Here is a 13,683-nt window from a genome sequence, read left to right as displayed (position 1 = left end):
AACTGTCTGCTTTTCTTTATCTACCCCACTCCTGACAATTCTCCATCTTGTCCACCTGGTTAATTAATGCCTAGACATCCTATATGTTGGAACTCAGCTCTGTTCCTCTGAGACTTGTCTGATTTCCCCAGACAGACCTAGGCAAACCTTTATCTGGCCTCTCAGAGTTCTTTAACTTACACTGTCATATCTGATACACTGTATTTTTTTTAATCTAAGGGCTTAGTCCTACCTCACCAGTAGACTACATTCCTTTTTTATCCCCAGCACCTCATACAATTCTGTTTAACATACTGTTGAGTCAACAAATAAATGAGTGAATGTCTATAAATAACTAAATCCAAGATGGAAGCTGGCAAACGCCATTAGAGGATGCTACGTGGGCATTCAGAGAAAGGTGAATTCCTTGCTAGTGAGGTGACCAGGGAACAGATCACCATGTGAAATGGATCATTAAAGATAAAATGTAGTTTGTATACAAAGGAATGAAATAGAGGGCCCTTTCTGGCAAAGGTGAAAGTTGGCCAAGCAAGGTGTTATATGTAAAACTCAATGCAAGAAGTTTGCATTGGGTAGACTATAGGGGCTATTAAGAAGAACATCAATTGAATGTCAACTATAATTTTAAAATAAAAATAATTTAAATAATAATAAAATATAGAAAACATTTAAAGAAGAATATTAAATGATAAAGGTAGCAATATGTGATGGGACCAGATGTAGGAAGCTCTTAGATGCTGGACCAGAGAATTTGGACTTAATTCAAAGGTAGTGAATAGCACTAAAAGTTTCGAAGCAGGAGAGTATATGATAAAGTTGTATTTCAGAAAGATCCTTGATGGCCGTGAATGAATAAAAGAGAAAATGAACGCAGGAAAAGGAGAAAGGAAGTCATTGCAATGTCCAAGTGAGGGAGAACGAATTCCAGAACTCAAGAGACTTGGGGAATAGAAAGCAGGGTGCATACACGAAAGCACACGGACTGAAACCAATTTAACCACATACTGTGGTTCATGAAGAGTTAGGGTATTCTATGTGGAATCTAAAAAGGTTGAACTCAAAGAAGTGGAGAATAGAATTGTGGTTGCTAAAGGAAATGGGGAAACATTGGTTACAGGGTACAAACTTCCAGTTATAAGATGAATAAGTTCTGAAGAGCTGATGTGCAGTGTGGTGACTAGTTAACAATACTGCATTGTATGCTTGAAAATTAGTACGAGAGTAGAGCTTTGATGCTCTCACTGTAACAGGAACAATGACAAAATGGTAATTATGTGAAGTAGAGGATGTTTTAACTAAACTTATTGTGGTGAACATTTAGCAATATATACACCTATCAAATTATCACATTGTACACCTTAAACTCATATACTGTTGCATTTCAATAAAACTGGAAGTAATTAATTTTTTAAAAGAGAGTTTGTGTACATGCTAGTACTCTCTAGAAGTAATTATATAATAATAGCAATACCTGTCTTCTCATTTTTCTGTGTTTTTCTTTTTGTTTTATTTTGTTTTGCATTTTCAAAACAAATTAAATATAGATCACATGAAGTATAAGTACCCTACAATACCGGAAGACTTTTAATAATTATACCAAAGAGAGGTAAAAATAAAATTTCAAGCAAAAATGTGTTTAGCTGAATTAGAAAATCATTTATTAAACATCTCTTATGAGCCCAGCACTGTGCTAGAGGCTGGACCAGGAGGGGAATGAGAGAGAATGAGATATGGTCTTTGGCCTCAAAGAGCTTTTAGTTAAGAAGTAAGACACGGAAATGAGCAATAGTTCAATACCAAGCTTTTAATAAAGACATCACGTAGTAAAGTGTTATAGTTAAAGACACAAGTCAGAGTTAAAGAGCCCAAAGGAAAGAGGGAGAGATGAAAAGAAGTACACTGTCTAATGTGAGCTGGGTACTCAGAGAGGGCTCCATGCAAAATAGAGCTCGAGAGTGGCCTACGGAAAGGTAGACGTTAGATAGCTGGGTAGGGCATTCCAAGTTTGAACCATCTTCTGAAAAGCCTAGAAGGTGGGAATGAGCGTGAGGGGGGTAAAAGTAAACAGGACAGAGCTGGAAGTTCATGTTGGATTGGATAGTGAAGTTGAAGTTGAGACCCTATTATGAATCATGAGGGCCTGAGTAGGGCCTCCTTCTGTACCCAGCCTTCACCAAAAGTTCAACCAGAGGAGAACCAATGAAAGCTGAGATAGATAATTTAAGGACAATACTGGAGAAAAGGAGATAAAAAGGTTATTGAAATAATCGTGAGTCTAGGTATTCCTACTAGGACTGAGAGAGTGGTGATGAGGTTACAAACAAAAAAAATGGAACAAAATTTTTTAAAAACTGAGTAGAAATAAAAGACATTTTAAAAAAAACAAATGCTGATTTACGATGATGGATGATGGATTGTAAACTTAGTTGCTAAGAGACTCCCCAAAGACCGAGACCTTTCTCATACTTCTGAACTGTTCTGAAGGAAAACGGAGTTTTGTTGACTTTGGAGGCAGATTGCAGCAGATCTGTAATGCCTTTCTCATGGCCTCTTCACTATTTATGCCTGTTTTCTCTGTTTCTATGAAATGCGTTAGTTCCTCAACAGCCAAGGAATGTGTCAGCCAGGTCTGGGAACATTTGTAACTATCTTTAATGAGGAAAAAGGATTAACTGAAGTCATTTTGGTGGTTTATTAACCACAGTATTTAGCAGACCACCACAGCCCTATTCTAGACACTGAGCAGGTGATGCCTACTTTGCCCACTGATGAATCACTGTTCTTTATTATGTGCAAGGAAATATGTAGGCCAGGGTGTTCTTTATCCAGGATGGAGGCAGACTATCCATCATCAAATTAGTGTTTCTGGGAACCTACTTTGCGCTTATTCTCTAATGGGGGTGGTGAAGAAAATGTCCTTGTGGAGTAAGAATAAAGAATGACTGAATTACTGGTCATGTGAGCTAAAGAAAAGGGTAGTTGAGATAAATGTTTGGATACAAGGTAGGTTTGGAATTTTCCCAGTGAACTAAAGGCTAGGAAAAAAAGGTATTTCAGAGTTCAAGGTGGCAGAACACAATGAGAGCCCTCAAGGACATTCTCCGCATGAGCCTGGACTTTGCATGTACTGCATCACTAACTCCTCACATCAGCCACATGCTGAAGGAATTAGTGTCCTTATTTACCAAAGAGAAAGCCAAGTTCAAAGTAGGAGGTTGAGCCCTAATTCAAACCCAGATCTATGAGACTTCCCACTACACCAAACTCCCATGACATACCAGAAAGAGCATGAGGTTTCACTTGTTGCTTTGTTTGTTTTTACCAAAAGACCTAGATTCAAGTCCAGATGTTACCAATTTCTGAGTCCTGAAAGCCAGTCACTTCTATTCTCTGAGCATGTTTCCTCATCTATAAAAGGGGACCAATTACAAGAAAACATACCTCCCAGATTTGAGAAAGGATCAAATAAGATTTGAAAACTACAAAATGAAGATTTTTGTTAAAGTGGATGTTAAAGAGCTTCTTCTTATTAGTACTTTCATTCGTGATTCTGGTGGGAGAAGGGTGAGTTTTCCATCACTAAGATGGATCATAAGGGTTATTTTATGCAGCTACCCTGGACAGCCCCCAATGATAGTAAATTAGACAGATACAAGTTCCAGTTAATGGACTTTGCTGACAGTAGGGATCCCTGACCAATGGTAATGCTTTAAAAATAGTAGAAAATTCCCCCCTGACACACACAGCAGCAGTGATTCCTAAATGTGTTTTTAACAGTATTTTAAATTTTTAATTAAAATATTATCAAATAAATTGTATATTTTTAAATAATTACTTCTTATTAAAATATATCCTTAGATATTTTCAATAATATTGGTGTTATAATAATTATCCTATAATAATACCTGCATTAATGAGTGCTTACTAGTTCTGGGCATTTTGCTAAGCACTTACTATTTTATTGATTTTTATACAACTTCCTTATTGCACTTTAAAGTCAAAGAAAACTGAGGCTCAAAAAGTTAAAGTAGCTTTCCCAGGCAGACGCTTGCTGCAAAGGCAGGGTGTGGGAAAGTGTTCTGACAGCAGCCACGCAATCCAGAGATCCAAGAGGTGCGACTGGCCATTCTCAAAGAGAGAGATTTCTGCAGAGAAAGGGAGTAACATTCTAATAGAAGAGATAGACAAGACACAAATCTGAATAGAATAGAAGCAAACAAACTGGGGTGAGATAGGGTGGGAAATAGAATGGGAATGCACAGCAGAGAACAGAAGTGAAAGGAATAAATCACATTAGGACCACCAGCCTGTACCCCACTGCTGAGAACGCCTATTAGGGGAAAGTTCAGAGGGGAACATCTTACTCAACAGGCCTTGCACATTCAAATATGAACAGTGCTTGGTAACTGAAATGGAGATGACAGATATTCGCTAGACCTAACTCTCATAAGCAGGCAGTGGCTTTCAATAACTGACCAGGGGACTGCCTCTGGATTCTTTGAGAAAGAATTTTACAATCATTATTACAGTCTGCATAAATAGAGGAAAGTGGTAAAGCAACATGCAGGGGGTATGTCTTTCATCCATATGAAAGATATCTAAAATCTCTTCATTGACACTGGTGGTGTAGAGCTTCACAGTCAAGAAACATATCTAGTAAACAATATGAGCCTTACTAGAAACAATCTCTTCCCCCTAATTCTGTATTCCAGTAGAGAGATTTAATACAGGACTTCAGCAACCTTGGGCAAGGGACTTACCATTTCCATGTCTCAGTTTCCCACTCTGTAAAATGGGTTCTCATGAGGATTGAATGAATTATTTTTAGTAAAATGCTTGCAGGGGTACCTGAAACATGAGTTTTATATACGCATATAAGTATCAGTCGTTATTGTTATCATTACACTTTAGCTAATTTTTTTCATATCTTTTTTTGCTCCAACGGGTTGGGGAGCTTCCTGAGGTAATAGACCATTTTTCTAAATCCTCTATACTCCCAAGCACTATTGTGACATATATAAGTTCACAATTAGGGGCACATGAATGAGTTGTCGATCTTGGCCGATGCCATGTTGTACACTTAAATTCTGCAGCCATTGAACCCTATCTAACCTTAACGTGGAAAACACATTAGCACTGGCATACACAAGATGTGGGTACCAGAGTACATCCTGCGATGATAAACACAGCTCTCTCTGCTGGACAGATTCAGACTCTGAGCCACAAGAAGTTTCATGATTTACCTGTGATTACACAGCAAGCTGGAGGGGGTCATGGTAAATACATTTCCAGAAATGCATTAAAATGCATGATTTGAATCCTTCATGTTTAGGAATATGGCTGGATACTTCACAGATAAAAATAAACCAGAACAATTAAAAATTGTTTTTAGTAGGCACCCCATCTGTTTCAAAAATTGGCTTTTAAAGTTTTATGGCCACAAAGAGTAAGCTTAAATTGCTTTAGAATCTATCTATGGATTTAATTGGACCCCCATCTTCTCTCCCCAAAGTCACCCTCAAAATCCTCCTGATATCCATGATGCATACCTGGACTGGAAATATCTTTTTAGGATGTCACTTGATTTTTAAGGGGCTTAAAGTGTCAAAATATTAGCATTTCACATTTACTCTGAAGTCATTCAAGCTAATACATTTTTTTATTCTTTTATTGTTTTCTCTTTTAAAAATTTCCCACCAACTCAACCTAATCACAGGAGTCCTGGAGAAGGAACAAGCCAGGCGCCTCATTCACAACTACAATCTCATTTACAACCTGTCCCTGAGCCCTCGGAAAATCGACCAGGCCTTGAGGAGATTTCGTTCGGGAGAAAATATGCTGTTGGAACCAGCACTCCGGTACTTAAAGGAACTATGATAACAAGCCCATATTGTGAGAACAGATGTTTCCTTTATCTCCCTTTCTACTCAGACACGTGTTTATCCCCAGCCTGAGTGTAGTGGTGGAAGCAGGCACTGTCAGAGTTGAGGCCGATGCAGCTAATGTAGATGCTTTGGACTTGGACTTGGTTTCTGGCTGTGATGCTCGCTCATAAGCAGCTCAGAATGATCTGAGAAGACCAGGTTTTCTCTTCTGAGGTGGCAAGAACCCAATTTCTTAAAATCCCCTTCTATTCTAATAAAGCTTATTATGAATATTGTATATTTTTCTACATCGCTGATCAAACTGTGTTCTTGCAAACCCTGAAATTCCATAGAGTAAAAAAAAACATGCTAGATGCTGTCAACTTCCCAGAACACTTGTCACATAATAGAGCTAAAACATCGTTGTTGGATGAGTAAGTCAGTCCTTTCTCTAGTCACTAGCCTGAGAAGACGTTCCACATTATAGGAAAAAGAAAAGTATTAGCAATATGTAATCTTAATACTAAGAAGCAGAATACCAACTGAGGTTTTCTGAACATGCCCACTATTTTCTCTGGTACAACACTACATAATGTTACACTGTCTGCAGGGATGTTTCCCCAGAGTACTGGAGAGTTTAGAGAAGGGTCTCCTGGGACAAGGGATGCTAGGGACAGGTAGCATCTTCTTTACTTTTTTTGGCATGAAAATCAAGCAAAACTTTCCAGCAGTTTCCATAGTTCTTCTCTCCTTACCATCCCCCCTCAAATTTGTACCTCCCTCACAACACACACTTAGACACACATCACACCACACAGGTGGCATGAGCTCACTGAATGAACGCTAGTCCAGGGCTTCAGATACAAATGTGTTCCCAGTACCATCATTAACACTGAGTGGCCTGGATCCTGGTTTTCTCAGCTGTATGGGAGACAGCATGGGGGAGTTAGGTTTAATGGAAAAAGCAAACATAAAGCCTTCTGACCATCCTCTTTTATCCATTTGATACAGGAGAGTGTCTCATAAAATCTTTTGAACAAAAGCTTAACAGAATAACAATTTGGATCCACTAACATGCATGATCTCTAAAGGCCCTATGGTCTAACCTGCCTTAGTTTTTCTGATCTTTGAATTGCCCAGAGAAATGTCTCTTGAGACAGACTGATCACCTCTCTCACATTCTAGAACTCTTGGACTCTGTAGCTGCCTTTTAGGTTAGAGGAGTAAGCCCACAGATGTGACTTTCTCATGCTAAAAAAAAAATACCAAATGAGGAAAATTAGAATGTTAAAGCAAACGATTTAATATGCATGGGGCAACTACTGCGTGCCAGGAACTTGACGTATTTTGGTTCATACAACTCTGACAATTCCGTAAAGCAATTTGTACAGCTCCATTTCACAGATGAGGAAACAGAGGCTCAGGGGAGTGATAAGTAAGGAGGCTGCTGGGTTCAGCCTGTTGATAATTGACCAGATGGATAAGGTATTGTGGGAAGCACCAGTCACGTGATACCTAAGAATGCCCTGGTATACCCTGCATCTCTGTAGGGAAGTGGACTGGAGAAGGTAAAGGAAGGCCCTGAACATGAAGCTGGGGTTCTCAGACTGAATCATAAGGTCCTGAAGGTCAATGATTTTACCCCGCTCAATTCTTTACATCTAGCATCTAGGATAGCTCCCGATAGGTGAGAGGTTGAGCACCCACCAAGTCAAACACCTGGAGGGGGCTCCACTGACATAGCATGAAAGGTGTCCCCAGAGCTATGTGACTACAGGTTGTGCATACCCTGCGCTTCTGTAGTGTTGACTGAGTGAATACTTCTGTAAGTGGGGTGGCCATGGCTGGATTGGGATCCACAGTCACTGCCCCCCCCACCACACACAATGGAGACTACTCAATGGAGAGTAGAATAAGAATAAGCTTTAAAACTAGCCCAAACCAGCTCTGGCAATTAGTAGGCCATAGCCTTGGCAGGTTCTTTAACCTCCCTGAGCTTGTCTTTTCATCTGTAAAACTTTACAAAGGAGTGTTATAAATGCTGAAAGCCAGGTCATTTGGACAATTCCTTGCATGTAGTAGAGGTGGGCCTTTCTTTTGTCCCTTCCTGGGCTGCTGAGCATCAGGAAGCTTGAACAACAGCCTGTGTGAGAGAGCATACAGAGGTGAGGTTTCTGCTACAGCAAAAGCAAATTTTGAGATCTATCTGCCTTGTAGAGCCAAGTGATCATTCCTCTTGGATCATCTCCTGTCTGGGATTCTCCACTACTTTATCCAAGATCTGTGTGTTTGTGCACACTCATACGAGACTTGCACACTTCAGAAGTAAATACTCATTAACATTAGTTTTTTTGCTGAATGGATATTAAAAGAAACAAAATTCAACTTCACTTGTAAAGAAATCTTAGGTATCAAGATGACATTGTAGTGGTTAAATGAGGCCTGGCTGTGAGATAAGCCACCTAACACACAGGAAAATGCTATGAGGCCAACACAATTCAGAATATTGGGATGACCTCTCTGCTAGGAATGCTCCATGATTTACTGATGAAAAAATATGTTACTTCTCTCTCTCCTCTTCCTCAGATCAGTGGTGTTTTGTATACTCCCCATGTCTACGTCACTGTGAACATCTAATGAACACTTGGTAGAGGGTGTCTGGTGTCTGTGGTCTTGACCAACTCTCTCTCGTCAAACCCGTCTAAATGAGTGTCCCTGTGCAGTGGACAGGTTAACTTCCAGGATGCCCTGCAGAGACATAGTGTCAACCACGTCTTCCCCAAGTGTTCAAAAGCCTCAGCCTCCGAAGACAGAAAGAGCACTGGAGACAGAGGCTGGATCTTGCCAGCTGGGCAGACTTTCCCAGATGTGTGATGCAGAGCTATTCACTGCCTACCCCACAGAGTCCATACTGACGGAGAGAATGCTTGCAAATTGCCAGGCTCTACACCTGGCACACAGACATGCTCTATAAGGGAAAACTGACTTAGTACTTTATTCTTATTTAGGACTTACCCTATTCAATGTACCAAATTGTTAATTGTCTTTTCCAGGTACAGACATCTTCCAAGCCAACAGCTGGCTCACTGATAGTGGGATCCTGAGGGCAGAAGCCATATGCTCCACATTCCTGTTCTTCATTCTCACCTGCACTTACTCTTCACTGTAACCCAGCTAGGTTGGTATTATTATGCCCATTGCACAGATGAGAAACTGAGGATCAAGGTGGTAAATGTACTTGCCTAAGTGACTAAGCTAGAATTAGAATGCATTGCACACTTCAAGTTCAACAGAGCTCTCTAGGTAACAGAAAGAGCAAATAACCCACAGAATTCTATTTAGTATGTGTGGTCTGTCTCCCTGGTGAGTCTTGAGGTCCCTCTAAGCCAGGACCAAGGTCTTGCACATCTTTGTCCAAGCACAGAGCCCAGATTCACCAGCAAGCGGCACCTGGAAAACGTCTGTTGAATAGAGCTCTCACATAAACATTTTGAAAACTCAACAGCTTTTACCCTCTTCTAGTTCTCCCAGCCGCATGGCGGCCTTCTGGGGACTGGAATAAAGGGTGTTTTCAGGACGCTTGGCGTGGTCTGTTCACACAAGCAGAGGCACAACTGTACAGATCATGCCATCCAAAAGGTTTGCTAAGTGCTCACTGACTCTTCAAAGGAATTTCCCAAGATCATTAAGAGAAACAATAACGGGGTTTGATATTCTAATTGGGATCAGAAATTGGACAGCTTTGGCGATGGCCAGAGAACTGTGAAGCTCTGAAAACAAATGCTCCCCTTTCTTCTCTCTCTCTCCCCTCTCCCCACTCTTGTCAGAGCCTTTCAGCTACAGTTCCAACGCTCCTTAGCAACAAAGGCGGGGTTCCCAGAGCCGGGGTGCCTCAGGAATGCCAGCCGTTCCCCTCATTAGCATTCAGGGCCCCTCATCTGCCCGCACAGTTGGCCCAGGGACTGTGCAAAAGGCAAAGTGGCTTGGGGGAGGCCCAGCATTTAGCGTGGTTTCTTGGGAAATGGGAAGCCTCCACAAAGAGTTTCCAAACAAAAGGCATCAATATTATTTATGGAGCCATCAGACTGCCTGGGGCACAATATGGCTCTGGCTTGGCCACATGCTCTCTCCCCAAGCTCTGTCTGAAGGTTTCGTTGGGCCTCTCCAAACACATCTTGGCCCTGAATGCCAATGCATTGAAAGTTCTCCCTTCTCCTCCTTTCTCTCCTGCCCAGTCTCTCCTCAGACTCAGTTTACCCAGGTTGGACAATGGGTGGACTCTAACTGGCAATGGGAGGGTCCACGGGAGGGGAGTTGACAGAGGGTAAGTGGTCAGATGGTAGGACAATTGTGAACAGATGGCCCTGCTGGAAATGAACTCCAGCGTAACTCACAAGCAGATTGAGCCCTGACAAAGACTGATCTGATGGAAAGCAATTGGCGCCTTGTCCCAAGCCCTTGCTCAAAACACACACATCCCATTCTCCCACACAATCTTCAACATTTCCATAAGGGGACCACTATCCAGGTTCTGTCTTACAGGAATTACAAAATACTAATCAGTAGGCCAATTCCTGGAAGATTCCAACCAGCAAAGCTATTTCTCAACATACTCTTAGAACCAATATTTAAGCAGAGCATCCCTCAGCCTTTCTACATTTAAATACGTTCAGAGATGTGTACCTTACTACTTGTCATCTTTTCCTCTCCAGACAGCTCCAGCTCCAATTGATTCTGCAAAAATTGGTCTCTCCTTTAATTCACTTTCTACCATCTCTTGTGGCCAAAGAGAATGTAAAGTTTAATCAATAACTGCAACAGTGACTGTACTAACTCTGGACCTTCTAGGCATCAGGGGTATAAAAAGGAGAGAGGGAGGAAGGAAGGAAGGAAAGGGAAGGAAAGGAAGAAAGAGGGGAGGGAGAGAGAGGGAGGGAAGGAAGGAGACATAGAGAGGAAAAGAAAGGAAGGAAGGAAGAGAAAAAGTAAGGAGGGAGAGAGAGAAAAAGCCTTCTTCTAGAACTGACTCAAGATGGGGAAGAGGCTCAGAAAGGGGGTGGGAACTGGGGGAACAGATGTTTAATCAAGTGCACAAGATTGCTAGGACTGCTGTAACCAAGTGCCGCAAAGCGAGCAGCTTAAACAACAGAAATGTCCTGCCTCACACTTCTGGAGGCTAGAAGCCCAAAATCAACTGTTTCAATGATTGGTTCCTTGGACTGAGGAGAGTCTCTTCCAGAGCTTCATGTGGTTTGCTGGCAATCTTTGTAGATGCATCAGCCTGATGTCTGCCTTTCATCCTTGCATGGCGTTCTCTTTGTGTGCATGTCTGTCTTTGCGTCTAAATGCCCCCTTTTTGTAAGAACACCACCATAATGACATCGCTTTAGCTTGATTACCTCTGTAAAGACCTTAGTTGCAGATAAGGCCACATTCTGAGATACTGGGGATCAGAATTCCAACATACCTTTTATGTGGGGATAAAATTCCTCACATAATAACAAGTATTCAGTACATAAATAATTGTCTGTGTGTGTGATAAGTATGTGTTCTCAGATTTTCCCTGGAAAAAAGGAGGGTGCAACCAGGAGTGAATGCCTTTACTTGAGTGGATTAGTAAGAGCTTCCTGGAGGAGAAGACACTTGTGCTAGCCCTGGGAGGCTGAGACAGATTTTTCCAGGGAGTGAAGGGAGAGGGTGTTTTCAGGAGGGCAAAGAGCATAAGCAAGCCACGTCTTATCTCTTTCCCACCTCATGGTTTTTCAGGATTTTCTATTCTCTCTCCCCAACACACACACACACACACACACACACACACACACACACACACTATGTTATGTACACTCATGTGTTCAATATATACGTGTAAGGACATGTCAATAAACATGTCCCTCCTAACAAGAGCTTAAAAAGATATTGTATAGTTCTTCCATGTTCTCTTTTTCTTCAACTACAAGCCAGCAATCTCTCAGAGAGCAGCCTAGGGCCTGGAATAAAGGCAACATGGAGCCCAGTAGAAATCAACATATGTATATATATGATACACACACACACAAATAAACCTTGAGCACAAACAAAAACTAAGCCACTAAGAATTTGGGGTTGTTTACCAGCATGGCAAAACTGGGTTAAGCTTACTGATACACCCTGGCAAGCAAGAAGAAAGGGGAAATAATTCCCAATAGCAGCCCTTGGAACTCTGTTGTGTGAGATTGCATATCCGGACTCTTCTAGTTTTCTGTCTCCCACTCAATCATGTAGTCTTTCTGTTCCCTGACCCACAGTGGGGAGGTCAAAGTGGAAAGTAGCCATCTGGCAGAGACTACATTTTCCAGCACTCCTGGTATCTAGACACAGCCTTGTGTCCTGTTCTCACCAGTGAAATAAAACTAAAGTCATATATGTTACTTTGTGGCCAGATATTTTAAGAAGCAGCTGGGGCTTCTCCACTATCTCTCTGTCCCCTCACGATGCTCTTAGTGATGAAAACCGTTCTTCTTCCTTCCTTCCTTTTGGATTCCCATAGGTCTGTGTTTCTCAGAACGTGTTCCCTGGAATACTAAGACCAGGTGGTGCTCCTCCAGACATGCGTTTCATAGTCAAGGAAAGTTGGGAAGCACCATAGGCTGTATCTCTTCTCCCTTGATGAGTCTGAATGCCCAATGAACACACAATTAAAACAACACAAAAAATTCTCTAACCCTGGTTTATTTCAAACTTATTTGAGCAAAGTACTTCTATTTTCAAATAATATTTGCCATCCTTCAGAACTAACTAGTATTCTATACAAGACACTGTAAGAAATTATGTCTTCAGTGAAGTTTCAATACCTTAAGTCATATAAGCCAGCAACCATGCTTATTTATTCAGCAAATAAATACATACAAAGTATATACTATGTCCCAGGCCCTGTGCTGCCAAAGCATCAGGGTTCTGACTAGGACCTGGCCTATAGAGGACATCAAGTAAACATTTTTGCATAAATAAAGAAGTGTCACAAAACTGCATAATGACTAATTGGCTTCCCATTACCCACTAAATGAGATCAACAGTAGCTTGGCTACTTACTGGCTAGAAAGAAACTTTTCGCCGCATTCCTTTGTCTCACCACTGCCCATCCCTCCTGCCTCCTTGGCCTCTATTTCCTCATCTTTATTTCACTGTGTCCTGAGGATACTATGCATGTTTGTGATTATTTTTTGCCTCTGCACATGCAATTTTCTCTTCTTTCAATACCCTTTTTACTTGCTTTTAATTGTTGAATTCCTTTTCATTCTGCAAGATCAAAATCATATGTTCCTTACTTTGTAATCTCAACCTTGACCTACACCCTCCATTTTTAACTGCATATGAGTGTGTCTCTAAATAAATAGCCCATCCAAGATAAGCCATCTCAACCTCAGAATGCTCCCACAGAACTGACCTTGGCTAATAACACTTCCTGCTCCTTATTCAGCCATAGTACCACCTGCCCTTATAATCAGCATATGGGAGAGTGAGTGAAGGATTGGAAAGCAGGTAAAAGAGGTATTCTGTTCCTCTTTAGTTCTCAGAGTTGAGAGAGGAATGGAGAATTATAAGGAGGTCAATTTTGGTTCAACCTGAGAAAACACACAACTAACAATTACAACTGATGAAGTGGACTGCTCTATAAAGTTGGTAGTTCTCTGTCTTTGGAAGCATTCTGGGTGGATGAAAATCTGTCAGTGATGGAAAACGTGAGTGGTTCCTTCTGTGTAGAAGATATGACAAATGCCAAAATATTTTAAGTTATGAAGCACTTGATAGGTTCCATGTCTTGTCTACCTTATCTTAATGG

General features: G+C 41.2%; 1 protein-coding gene across 1 annotated transcript in view; it reads left to right on the top strand.

The window, feature by feature from the left end:
- C3H1orf87 (chromosome 3 C1orf87 homolog) overlaps positions 1-6,157 on the top strand; it is a 69,135-nt gene extending 62,978 nt beyond the window's left edge. Inside the window, exon 13 of the mRNA XM_053919692.2 lies at positions 5,717-6,157. Within this exon, the coding sequence (XP_053775667.1) occupies positions 5,717-5,877 (161 nt within the window). The 3' untranslated portion in view covers positions 5,878-6,157. The remainder of the gene's footprint in view (positions 1-5,716) is intronic.
- The last annotated feature ends 7,526 nt before the right edge of the window (positions 6,158-13,683 follow it).

The sequence above is a fragment of the Desmodus rotundus genome, chromosome 3 (assembly GCF_022682495.2).
Source record: "Desmodus rotundus isolate HL8 chromosome 3, HLdesRot8A.1, whole genome shotgun sequence".
Taxonomy (NCBI): Eukaryota; Metazoa; Chordata; class Mammalia; order Chiroptera; family Phyllostomidae; genus Desmodus; species Desmodus rotundus.
This window is presented reverse-complemented; position numbering and strand designations above follow the sequence as displayed.